At 41.4% G+C, this 13567-nt stretch overlaps 1 protein-coding gene across 1 annotated transcript; it reads left to right on the top strand.

Moving 5' to 3' along the window:
- The first annotated feature begins 283 nt into the window (after positions 1-283).
- Positions 284-6056, top strand: LOC149840330 (respiratory burst oxidase homolog protein C-like). The gene is made up of 12 exons (XM_090003100.1): positions 284-955; positions 1055-1214; positions 1293-1341; positions 1430-1543; positions 1689-2117; positions 2313-2699; positions 2793-2888; positions 3002-3117; positions 3226-3328; positions 4141-4214; positions 4472-5001; positions 5324-6056. Exons 1-12 carry the CDS (start codon positions 406-408, stop codon positions 5431-5433), a joined length of 2718 nt encoding a protein of 905 aa, XP_089859226.1. The 5' UTR covers positions 284-405; the 3' UTR covers positions 5434-6056.
- The last annotated feature ends 7511 nt before the right edge of the window (positions 6057-13567 follow it).

Genomic DNA, 13567 nt, shown 5'->3' on the forward strand with positions numbered 1-13567 from the left:
CTTAAGTCTTTGCAACAACATAAGAGTCTGATGCAAAGTTATGTCGACATACACGAGAATACGAGCCCCATGTGCTTGTATAAGTGGTACTCATTCAAAGCCCTGAACACAGACGTGGGATTCAGTGAATCATCCGGGCGAACATACACCACCCTCTCAAATTTTGGCCTCCTCTACACCTACATGGAGACGCTCCTCTCCCCCAACAAAGCATAAGCACCGTCACCCCCTCCCTCCAATATCTTCGCCTAAACGCAGAGAGAGAGAGAGAGAGAGAGAGACGTTTCTATCATAAAGAAAAAGAGAGCCACACACCAACAAAAGGCAGGCTGCTAGTCTTACCTCTCTAAGTGATCAGTGCGTTGGTTGTTGGGATCAGAAGAATATCTGAAGAGAAGAGAGAGGATGGGGTTGGACGACGGGAAGGGCGTATCGGAGCAAAACTACGAGATGGAGAGCATAGGCAGCGATCGGTCAGGGTACAGCGGCCCCCTGAGCAAGCGGAGCAGCAAGAAGAGTGCCCGCTTCAGCCTCCCCCACGAGACGAGCAGCAACGCCGGCGACGAGGCCTACGTGGAGATCACTCTCGACGTCCGAGACGACTCGGTGGCCGTCCACAGCGTTAAGACGGCGGGTAACCACGACGAGGACCCGGAGGTCACCCTCCTCGCCAAGACCCTCGAGAAGAAGTCGTCGTTCGGGTCCTCCATCGTTCGGAGCGCCTCGAACCGGATCCGCCAGGTGTCGCAGGAGCTCCGGCGACTCGCCTCCGTGACCAAGAGGCAGCCCGCCGGCAAGCTCGACCGCTCCAAGTCGGCCACCGCTGGCGCCCTCGTCGGCCTCAAGTTCATCACCAAGGCCGACGGCAGCGCCGGCTGGCCCGCCATCGAGAAGCGCTTCAACGAGCTCTCCATCGAAGGCGTTCTCCCTCGCTCCCTCTTCGGCCAATGCATCGGTATCCGTTTCTCTCTCTCTCTCTCTCTCTCTCTCTCTCTATCTTCTGCTTACTTACGTATTCTCTGGCTCTGATAACTCATGGTTGGGTGTTGTGCAGGGATGAAGGAGTCGAAGGACTTCGCCATCGCGTTATACGACGCGCTGGCGCGGAGGAGAAACATCACTGCGCCTTTCATTAGCAAGGATGAGCTTCGGGATTTCTGGGAGCAGATCTCCGATCAGAGTTTTGATGCTAGGCTTCAGACTTTCTTTGATTTGTAAGATGACTTTGTTCTTGTTATTTCTTCTTCTTCTTCTTTGTTTCTCGGAATTCTCATACCTATATGAATCTTCAGGGTTGATAAGAACTCGGACGGCCGAATTGCTGAGGCAGAGGTTAAGGAGGTAATAAGAAAACTTCTGATCGAATTGTTGGAATTTTTATGTAGTGGTGCACAAGTTTAATTGGTCGCTCTTTCTAAAATTTGGGCAGATTATCACTCTTAGCGCTTCGGCGAACAAGCTATCGAAGATCAAAGAGCAGGCTGAAGAATATGCTGCTCTTATCATGGAAGAATTGGACCCTGACAATCTGGGTTACATAGAGGTATGAATTTGTAGGATGAAGGTGAACCGTCTGGCCTTTTCTGTACTCCCATAATAGAATGATGGGCTTTTAGCTCATCTCTCTCTCTGTTTTTCTAGCTGGCTTTATTGGCAAGTAATGTGTGGTGTTGTTTGTTTGATGATAGGTTTACAACCTTGAGACGCTGCTGCTACAAGGACCGAGCCAATCGGTGGCACCGAATTCAAACAGCCGGTATTTGAGCCAGATGCTGAGCCAGAAACTGAGACCCACCAAGGAGAGCAACCCCATCAAGAGGTGGTACAACCAAACCAAGTATTTCTTGGAGGACAATTGGCAAAGGGTGTGGGTGATCCTGCTCTGGCTGGGCATAGTGGCCGGGCTTTTCACCTACAAGTTCATACAGTACAGGCACAGAGCCGTGTACCACGTCATGGGCTACTGCGTGTGTGTTGCCAAAGGTGGTGCGGAGACGCTCAAGTTCAACATGGCATTGATTCTTCTCCCGGTCTGCCGGAATACAATCACATGGCTCAGGAGTAAGACCAAGCTGGGGGTTGCGGTCCCTTTTGATGACAACCTGAATTTCCACAAGGTAAATTATAGTGCTATGAATTATTGATACCATCTTTATAATGTCATGAATTGTTGGTAGTTGGTAAATGATACTAAAAGTAGATGAGGCCTATTCTCTATTATTCCATTTCCACCAAATTTTCAGAATTTTAGTCTTATAGCTAATTTCCATATTTTCCTTGGTCTCCTGAATTTACAGAATCTTGTCTTGTAGGTTATTGCCGCAGGAATAGCAGTTGGCGCAGGACTGCATGTAATCTCCCACTTGACATGCGATTTCCCTCGCCTCCTCCATGCAACCGATGCCGAGTATGAGCCCATGAAACAGTTCTTCGGCGATCAACGACCTCCTAACTACTGGTGGTTTGTCAAGGGTATTGAAGGCTGGACCGGTATCGTAATGGTGGTGCTAATGGCCATTGCGTTCACCCTTGCCACCCCTTGGTTCAGGAGAAACAGGCTCAACCTGCCCAAACCTCTCAAAAAACTAACTGGTTTCAATGCCTTCTGGTACTCCCACCATCTCTTCGTCATCGTGTATGCTCTGCTCATCTTGCACGGGTACAAACTCTACCTGACCCACGACTGGTACAAGAAAACAGTATGTTTCGTCGGTGCCTATTGTTTAATTCATGTATGTATAACTCTACTCCATGCCTCATAGTTACTCATTAAGCATGCTTCGCAATTGCAGACATGGATGTATCTCGCAATTCCAGTATTGTTATACGCATGCGAGCGCCTCATCAGAGCACTCAGATCAGGCATAAAACCAGTTAGGATCCTGAAGGTAACCATTCTTTCCTATTCTTGCAGAGAAAAAAGGAACAAAAGAACTTGCATTCTCTCTTGAAGTTCCTAGTCCTAATGATTTTTTTCTCTTCGATATGCTTAATTATGCAGGTTGCTGTTTATCCTGGAAATGTCTTGACTCTGCAAATGTCCAGGCCTAATGGCTTCAAGTACAAAAGTGGGCAATACATGTTTGTTAACTGTGCAGCCGTCTCCCCCTTCGAGTGGTATTTACTTGATCTCCACCAAGATGCTATCTATTATAATAAATGAGTTTAATTTGGGGCTTGCAGCTTCAATATTGCTTAAAACTCACTCATGCGAAACTTTGACAGGCATCCCTTCTCCATTACTTCGGCTCCCACAGACGATTACTTGAGCGTCCATATCAGGACACTGGGAGATTGGACAAGCCAACTCAAGGCTGTCTTCTCCGAGGTAAATGACAGAGCAATATGTTCGTGGATTATATACATATAGTCACTAGTATATGAGAAGTGGAAATATGAGAACTAATGTAAACTGCAATTTTCATGGTTTTTTTATTCTTTTCTCTTGAATCTAACCTTACGGATGTGATCTACATGCTTGGTTTTATAAGAACACGCTCTTGAATCATCCGATTTTAATGCATAAATGAGATTATTTTAAGGTTTTAAAATCAATGGCTCATATTCTTCATAAATATTCAAGCATTCAAAAATCATATTTTTTCATAGAAAATACACGATCCAATGGTTGATTCCTAGCAAATTCATGGTGCCAAGCACATCCACATGGTTGGATTTGCAAAAAAAAGTGTTGAAAATGCCATATTTCCAGTGGCGTAGCTAGGATTCATGTGAGGGGGGGGGGGGGGGGGACAAACAGGGGTATAGCAAAAAAAAATTTTGGTGTGATAGTCTGGAGTTGGGGGAAGCGCCCCCGAATTTTTTTTTTGAGATAAAATAAAAAATGGCTACAATTATTAATAAAAACCTATTTCATATGGACAAATCAAACTATTTGCTGCAGTTAGGGCTGGGCTAGGACTGGACTGGGCTAAAAAAATGGATAAAAATCTATTTCATATGGAATCAGGGCTGGGCTAGGACTGGGCTTTTAAAAATATATATATATTTTTAACTGTTTAGGGAGGCAGCCCCGTCCTGCGCCCCCCCCCCCGCCTCTGCATATTTCCAATTCTCATATTATATATATATCATCTATTTCTAGCCTCCCTCTTAAATTTTCCATCTCTTTGGATGTAGGTATGCCGACCACCAGACAGTGGCAAGAGTGGCCTCCTTAGAGCGGACTACAACCAGAACGGAAGCAGCCCAAGGTTCGCAATCTTATTTGTTTTTTTGTTTTTTTGCACTCTTGGAGCAATGCTTCTCATTTGAAAATCCAGAATTACTTGGAATTGCCAATGATGATTGATGAAGGTGGGGATTAGTGGAACCAGCTTGTTACTACTGTTGAATTAAGCTCATTATCACTGCCTCAAGGCAAAATAGTTCAATTAACTCACCAAATTAATTAATGAATAAATGGCTTTTCTGAATGACTTAAGACTAACTAATTTGACTCTGTTTGCAGCTTCCCAAGGGTATTGATCGATGGACCTTATGGCGCACCAGCACAAGACTACAAGAAGTATGAAGTTGTGTTGCTTGTGGGGTTGGGGATCGGTGCAACACCCTTCATCAGCATCGTCAAGGACATAGTTAACAACATAAAGGCCAAGGAAGAAGAAGAAGAAGAAGAAGAAGAAGAAGAGATGGAGAGGGGCAATAGCGTGAGGCCTAAGAAGAAGTCCTTCAAGACAACAAGGGCCTACTTCTACTGGGTGACCAGGGAGCAAGGCTCCTTTGACTGGTTCAAGGGTGTGATGAATGAAGTGGCCGAGTCAGATCAGAAGGGTGTGATCGAGCTCCACAACTACTGCACCAGCGTCTACGAGGAGGGTGATGCGAGGTCCGCACTCATTGCAATGCTCCAGTCTCTCAACCACGCCAAGAACGGTGTCGACGTCGTGTCCGGCACCAGGGTCAAGACCCACTTTGCCAAGCCCAACTGGCGCACTGTCTTCAAGCGCATTGCACTCAACCACAGGGATGGTAGAGTTGGTGAGTTCCATTTTGCACATCTCTCTGATCCTTCACATAAGTAAATTTCTCGACCGACTCATCTAGGGAAGCAGATCATGTCATTCTGAACATGAGCATTTTTTGCTCATGCCAACATCGTGGCCGTCCGTTTTGTATTTTGAAAAGGTAAAAAGTCAACGGGAACAGTTATATGCAAACAGACGACCACGATGTTGGCATGAGCAAAAAGCTCATGTTCAGCATGACCTGATCTGCTTCCCTCATCAAGTAGTATGAGTATGGTAATTCAATCAGATTATTGATATGTAAGGTTTAACCTCTGGGTGTTTCTTAATTACAGGGGTATTTTACTGTGGAGCTGCGGGTTTAACCAATGAGCTCAGGCAGCTATCCGTTGATTTCTCAAGGAAAACAAGCACCAAGTTCGATTTCCACAAGGAGAACTTCTAATTGGATACGATTCCCCATTATTGTACAGCAGCCTCTATTGGCCCTTCTCTCTTCTTTTGTGGCTACAGTGAGGAAAATAGTGGGGAACAAAGTCTTTCAGTCAGGGTCCCACCAATACCAATACCGTGTCAATAAAAAGGAGAGGGGGGAATCACAAGCATTAGGATTATTAGGTGTGATAGAGGTGCAACAATTTTCAATTCAAATCCGGCGGTCCTCCCGCTACCACATCATCAATGCAGTCAAAATGCGTGGTGCCCACTTAAAGGCACGCGTGATGTACGGTGGAAAAATATGAGATACGGACAGGGTAAACGTAGTTAGCTCTGTCTGATTTATTAGGAGCAAAGATATCTTGAAATTGATTGGGCAATGTGTTGAGAGAAAAAGTGGACGTATAGTGAGTAATCTTTGCTAGATGTCGTTCATTAATTCGTGAATATGAATGTGTAAGAAAGGTAATTAAAGTTTGGTGCGGAGGATGCGGAAGAAGAAAGGAAGGAATAAGATTCATGTACCCTATTTTAAGTTGTAATAAACTCCTTATTTGTTCATTATTTTTTTTTTCAAACATGTAATTCACCATGCATCTTAGGCTATGGAGAAGTGTGTTGCTCTCTTTCTCATTTATGATTTCAGCCGTCTACCTTCTTGGGATTCAATTTTATCATTGACTTTAATTGCAAAGATGACGTCAACAAGCAATTTGAGACCCCCATCGTAAGGCCCGATTCATGAAAATGGTTAAATCAGTCACAATCGGGAGATATAAAGCAAGTTGGCAGGTCAGTGGACTGATGATAATCATCAAGTTTGGTTGATCATTATATTAGTCACAATGGTGAGCATATGCTTTTGCAGTAGCTAATGCCGCCCTAGGAACAACTCATTGCAGGTTGTTTTAATTAAATCTGACCCTATAGATATAGATTTGATATTAAACGACCCTAGCTAGGGTGATGTATTTCCGATGAAAAACATGGATTTTAAATATATTTGTATAACCGTTGTTTTTTCAATTCGCCAGAAAAATCCTTCGTATGGGTCAGATTTCAACCATTTAAACACCAGGCTTTACTAAATGGACCAGGCAGATCACATCCAAGGCATCATATCTGATCAAATCAACCTGTGACAATGAGATCTCAGGTGGGCATGACATCAGGGATTACTGAATCTCTGCAATCCGGCCTATATCTTGGATAGCTGCCCCATCAACCATGCGAAAAGAATGGTCCAAACTTTCGAGGGGAGGCCCAACCTTCATTGCAGTCTGCGGTCCCTAGTGTAACTAACTTTATCAATCACCGGCCAAAAGTGATACACGTGTATGTGTGTCGCAGCAGTAAAGACTTTGGTAACACGCGTGTTGCTAAGTAAAAAGCCCATGTCGATGGCTATTGCATGTGGCGGTGGCATGAGGCAACACGACATGATCATCTAACATTCAGGAAAGCGGCAGCTAATGGCCACAATGTGAAGCGTAACACCACGCCATGAAGTCAAAACAATAAGTTGGGAAACTTTACATGCTTCATTGAGAATAAGCAAAGGACTCTCCACCATCTCCACAGTTTGTTTGTGGGATGTCAAAACAGTAAGATACAATCAAATTACAACAAAATTGGAAACTTACAAAAAATAAGGAAACTTAAAAATCAACATTGGGAAGAATCCATGTTTGATGATAACGATGTTAGGAAAGTTTTAAAATTGATGATTTCTTTCCACCAAAAGTGTTTTAAAAACTTTAGTCCCATATCTAAGAGAAATCAGTTTTTCTAGTGGTTTAAATACAAGCTTTGTTCTCCATTCTTTACTTTGGTAAGCCTTGTGTCCATGGGTGGCTTGCGGACGTTGCTGCGCATCGTGCAGCAATGGACACGCCGTTCGCGCGTGATGTGGCGTTTTGATGGCGCATTTCGCAAGGGCGTTTGAGGCTCAATGTGGCGTTTTGATGGTGCACTTTGCACTTCGCACGCTCGCAGCGGTGCGAGGTGCATATGAGGCGCAAATATCCGTTTTGATTTTTCGGTTTTGAGATATCTGGCCGTTTGAAAAGTTTAATATCATTTATATTGAGATTAAGGCGCTTTGTGACTGTTGGACGGTTTTGGAGGCCTTTGATTAACAGTCAAAGGTGGGTGACCGTTCAGGTACCTTTTTGTCCTATTTTCAAACCGTCAGATTTATGGCCATTAATCTCATTTATCGCAAAACGTTTTGGCCACTCTAAAAGTCTATAAATTCTTCTATTTTCGTCTTTTGAGGATCATCAAAATCTCTGAATCTCCAGTTTTCTCCTTTCTTTCTTCTCGGTTTGGCTTGCAGAGTTCATGTGTGGGAAAGGTCATCTGTCCTTGCGAAGCAGTGACTCTCTTGAGGTTCAAGCCTAGTTGTATCCTGGGAACTCAGTCGTAACAAAACCCTTTTTCGCATCTTCGGAATTTCCGGAGTGGGGCGATTGAAGTTCTAAAGATAGCAATCTTAAGAACTAGGCTTGAAATCTTTTTTCAGAAATCCAATTTTCACGAGGTTGGTATAACAATTTAGAACTTCATTTATGGCCTCTGGTTCGACATCCAACTCCATCAATCTGCTTAGCCGTGACCTTGAAAAACTCGATCGATTTGATGGGTCAAACTTCAAGCGGTGGCAATCAAAGGTATCTTTCTTGCTGTCCGAGCTGCATATCGACTATGTCCTCAAAAAGTCCTGTCCCACTGTCGTTGCTGGAGAAGTTGAGACAGAAGAACAGAAGAAAGAGCGAGAGAAGTGGCATACTGACAACTACAGATGCAAAGGGCATATCCTGAACACTTTAGCCGATTCACTCTTTGACCTGTATTCACCATTGGAGTCGGCTGGAGAATTGTGGAATGCTCTCGAGATCAAGTACAATGCAGAAGATGCTGGTAACAAAAGGTTTATCGTAGATCAGTATGTTAATTTTTCTATTGTTGATGATAAGCCTATACTTGCTCAAATTCATGAGATGCAAATACTGGCCTATAAGATCAAAGGAGAAGGTATGTATCTTAATGATGACTTCCAAGTTGCTGTCATCATTGGGAAACTGCCGGATTCCTGGAAAGAATATAGGAATCACCTAAAACATAAAAATGAGAAAATCACTTTAGATGGCCTTCTTAAGGACATCCGAATTGAGGAAGAGACTCGTCTTCGTGACAAAAAGAATTCGAGTCCTAAAGAAGGTTATCCTAAAGTGAACTTTGTTAGTAACAAGGGTGGCAAAATCATGAAAAGCCAGAAAATCAAAAAGAATTTTGTGAAAGGGAAAAAGCCAACTGATAAAAAGAAAATTAGTTGTTATGTTTGTGGCAAGTTTGGCCATTTTGCTAGAGAATGCAGAGAACGGAAGAGGACTGGTCCTAAGCCAAATGAGTCAGAGGAGAGGCTTGTTGCTGTAATCTCTGAAACCTTTATGGTTGCTGCAAATAAGGACTGGTACCTGGATACTGGAAGCACTGTTCATGTGGCAAACGACAGGAACTTGTTCAAGTCGTATGAAGTAGTGGGGGAGGGATGCAATCTCTTTATGGAAAACTCTTCCTCAACTAAAGTGCTGGGAAAAGGGAGTGTGGAAATTAAGTTCACCTCCGAGAAAGTCCTAACACTTGAGAATGTCCACTATGCTCCAGAAGTTCGAAAAAATTTAATCTCTGCAGATCTTCTGTCACGAAATGGTTTTAAGATTGTTATTGAGTCTGGGATTGTAACTGTGACCAAAGGAAAAATCTTTGTAGGAAAAGGGTTTGCCACTGGTGGTATGTTCAAGATGAGCATAAATGAAGCTACTACTTCTGTTTATATGGTTGACTCCTATTTTCTTTGGCATTCACGATTAGGACATATAAATTCTCGTTGCATTCATAATATTAATAACTTTGGTCTTCTTCCGTGTCATGTGAGAATAGAACATAAACATAAGTGTGAGACATGCATTCAAACTAAGCTAACTAGACTCCCGTTTCCTAGTGTAGAAAAGAATTATAAATTGCTTGAATTAGTGCATTCTGATGTGTGTACGATGGATAATGTTTTGAGTCGTGGTGGCAATAGGTACTTTATTACCTTTATAGATGATTACTCAAAATTTTGTTATGTTTATTTGTTGAAACATAAATCTGAAGCATTTTCCAAATTTCTTGTTTATCTAGCTGAAGTACAAAATAGGTTTAAAACAAAGATTGTACATTTAAGAACAGATAGAGTAGGTGAATACTTAGGTGGAGAATTTGATAAATTCTGTGAAGATAATGGCATTATCCATCAAACGTCAGCTCCTAGAACTCCTAAACAGAATGGAGTAGCAGAAAGGAAAAACAGAACACTTGTAGAAATGATGAATGCTATGCTGCTTAATACGGGTTTGCATTCCAACTTATGGGGAGAGGCTATACTTTCTGCTTGTTATATTCTTAATCGAGTTCCTTGTTCCAAATCTGATAAATTACCTTATGAATTGTGTTTTGGTAAGAAACCTAATCTGAGTTATTTTCGTGTTTGGGGTTGTTTAGAATATGTTAAAATTCTAGAAAATAAGAGGAAGAAGGTGGACCTAAAGCATTTAAATGTGCATTTGTTGGGTATGCTGAGCATAGTAAAGCATATAGATTTCTGGACATTATTAATGATGTTATTGTAGAATCTAGAGATGCATCTTTCATAGAACATAAAAATGCATTTGATTCTCTTCTTGATGGCAGTCGAATTATAGTAGATGAACTTCCTGTAAATGACATGATTGAATATTCTAATGAATGTGTTGATGAACCAGAAATTGAAGTTAGACTCAGTAAACGCATTAGAAAACCAACTAATTTTGGTTCTGACTTTTATACATTTCTAATTGAGAATGATCCTGTGTCTTTTCAAGAGGCTATGTCTTCTCAAGATGCTGCCTTTTGGAGAGAAGCTATAAATGATGAAATAGAATCAATTATGTCTAATAATGTTTAGAAATTAGTGGATTTACCTGTTGGTTGCAAAACTATTGGCTGCAAATGGATTTTCAAAAAGAAATTAAAAGCTGATGGTACAATCGATAAATTTAAAGCACATTTGGTTGCAAAAGGCTTTAAACAAAAAGAAGGTATTGATTATTTTGATACTTTTGCTCCTGTAACCAGAATATCTACTATTAGAATTCTGATTGCCATGACTGCCATATATAAGCTTCAAATCCATCAAATGGACGTGAAAACGACCTTTTTGAATGAAGAATTAGATGAAGCGATATATATGGAGCAACCTGAAGGTTTTGTAGTGCTAGGGCAAGAGCGCAAAGTTTGCAATCTTGAGAAATCCTTATATGGATTAAAGCAAGCCCCTAAGCAATGGCATGAAAAATTTGATAGTTCTCTGGTGCATAATGGTTTTAAAATTCATGATGCGGACAAATGTGTCTACAGTAAAGTAGATAGTAGCTCAATTATTATTATTTGTTTATATGTTGATGATATGCTTATTTTGGGTAACAATAGTGAATGCATAAATCAAACAAAAAGATTTTTATCATTCTTGTTTTGTATGAAAGACTTGGGTGTGGCAGATGTTATTTTAGGAATCAAAATTATAAGAAATAAAAATGGCATTGTATTATGTCAATCACATTATATTGAGAAAATTCTTACAAAGTACGGATATCTTAATAGTTCACTAGCAAGCACCCCATATGATCCAAATATGAAATTGACTCCTAATGACGGTGCTAGTGTTCAACAATTAAAATATGCCAGTGTTGTAGGTAGCCTTATGTATGCAATGAACTGCACATGGCCTGACAATGCCTATGCAATGAGTAAAGTGTGTAGATACACTAATAATCCTGGTCATCAACACTGGAATGCAGTGAACAAGATTCTTAGATATCTAAAGCATACTTTAGACTATGGAATTCACTATACCGAGTTTCCTGCTATTATTGAAGGGTATAGTGATGCAAGTTGGAATACTGATTTTGAAGATTCCAAGTCTACGAGTGGTTGGATTTTTACCCTTGAAGGAGGAGCAGTTGCATGGGGGTCTAAGAAACACACCTGTATAACTCATTCTACAATGAAATCTTAGTTTATTGCTTTGGCATCTGCTTGTAGAGAAGCTGAATGACTTAAGAATATGCTAGTGGATATTCCACTAGGTGAGAAGCCTATACCTGCTATTTCAATGTTTTGTGATAGCCAATCAGCTATATGTAAAGCAGGTAATATGAAATACAATGGGAAGTCTAGACATATTAGTCTAAGACACAGTTTTATAAGACAAATGATTGATGACAATATTATTTCATTGAAATATGTGAAGTCATGTCAAAATTTGGCAGACCCATTTACGAAAGGCCTTTCGAGAGATGTCATCAATAAAATATCGAGGGGAATGGGAATTAAGCCAATTAAGTCATCACCTAAGGATACCCAACCTAGAGCGTTGGAGATCCCACATGCATAGGTTCAATGGGAAACGAATTGGTGAATGACAGATATTGAGCATATTTATGTAAGCCCATTACTGATGTGTGCTCATGAGCTGTAACTAATATGAGGGTTGAGCTAATAGCTCTTAATGAGTTTGTAGGCCTTAAGGCTAAGGTGTGTGTTACAGTACACCTAGACAAACTCACCTATATGAGTGTAGAAATGTGAGCCGTTTCTTATGAGAATTGACAATTCTCTAGAGCACTCATGAATCCAGGAATGCACAAGGCTCTAAATGTGCCAACATGAAATCCACATAATTGAACTTTTGGAAACCTATGTATGATTGAAAACTCCGTTAACAATATAAGGAGCTAAGTTCAAGGTAATTCCACTTAGCACCTTGGTTAATTTAGGTTTTCTTTCAAATAGTGGGAGTTCAAGTCATGCAGACACTCTCACTGATGCATAAGTTTCTATGCAAGCCAATTATATTTTAAAACTAGTGGGGGATTGTTAGGAAAGTTTTAAAATTGATAATTTCTTTCCACCAAAAGTGTTTTAAAAACTTTAGTCCTATATCTAAGAGAAATCAGTTTTTCTAGTGGTTTAAATACAAACTTTGTTCTCCATTCTTTACTTTGGTAAGCCTTGTGTCCATGGGTGGCTTGCGGACGTTGTTGCGCATCGTGTAGCAACAGACGCGTCGTTCGCACGCACGCGCGCACGCGCGCGCGCGCGCGTGCATGCGCAAGGGCGCTTGAGGCGCAATGTGGCGTTTTGATGGCGCACTTTGCACTTCGCACGCTCGCAGCAGTGCGAGGTGCATATGAGGCGCAAATATCCGTTTTGATTTTTTGGTTTTGAGATATCTGGCCGTTTGAAAAGTTTAATATCATTTATATTGAGATTAAGGCGCTTTGTGACTGTTGGACGGTTTTGGAGGCCTTTGATTAACAGTCAAAGGTGGGTGACCGTTCAGGTACCTTTTTGTCCTATTTTCAAACCGTCAGATTTATGGCCATTAATCTCATTTATCGCAAAACGTTTTGGCCACTCTAAAAGTCTATAAATTCTTCTATTTTCGTCTTTTGAGGATCATCAGAATCTCTGACTCTCCAGTTTTCTCCTTTCTTTCTTCTCGGTTTGGCTTGCAGAGTTCATGTGTGGGAGAGGTCATCTGTTCTTGCGAAGCAGTGACTCTCTTGAGGTTCAAGCCTAGTTGTATCCTGGGAACTCAGTCGTAACAAAACCCTTTTTCGCATCTTCGGAATTTCCGGAGTGGGGCGATTGAAGTTCTAAAGATAGCGATCTTAAGAACGTGCCTCTAGGCTTGAAATCACTTTTCAGAAATCCAATTTTCACGAGGTTGGTATAACAGACGATAACTCATGCCTTAGACATATGTGACAATAACTCTAGCCTTAGCTCACCACAGTAATCCTTATCATATCGTCACCTCTTCATCTCATATCCTGCACAGCTCAAACTGGAGCCTGGAGCTCTTGAATGACTATTTTGGTAGCTAGAGACAAGAATTGCTCTTGGCCAAGAGCTTTTGGTATACATATCAGCCATTTGATTCTTGGAGTTTACAGAGACTGTGGTTCTCTCATGATACATTGGATTTGCAGCAATATGAATTGCTTCTTGATTGTCACAAAAGAGATCGATAGGATGAGGATGATGAACCCAAA

This window comes from Nuphar pumila, chromosome 4, assembly GCF_984573655.1.
Source record: "Nuphar pumila chromosome 4, dmNupPumi1.hap1.1, whole genome shotgun sequence".
NCBI lineage: Eukaryota > Viridiplantae > Streptophyta > Magnoliopsida > Nymphaeales > Nymphaeaceae > Nuphar > Nuphar pumila.

Excerpts from the sequence above, each read along its gene's own strand:
- LOC149840330 (XM_090003100.1), top strand. The coding sequence starts at position 406 with ATGGGGTTGGACGACGGGAAGGGCGTATCGGAGCAAAACTACGAGATG. Across the intron at positions 3,329-4,140 it reads TCAAGGCTGTCTTCTCCGAG|GTATGCCGACCACCAGACAG; the intron begins GTAAATGACAGA and ends CTTTGGATGTAG. Across the intron at positions 5,002-5,323 it reads CCACAGGGATGGTAGAGTTG|GGGTATTTTACTGTGGAGCT; the intron begins GTGAGTTCCATT and ends TCTTAATTACAG.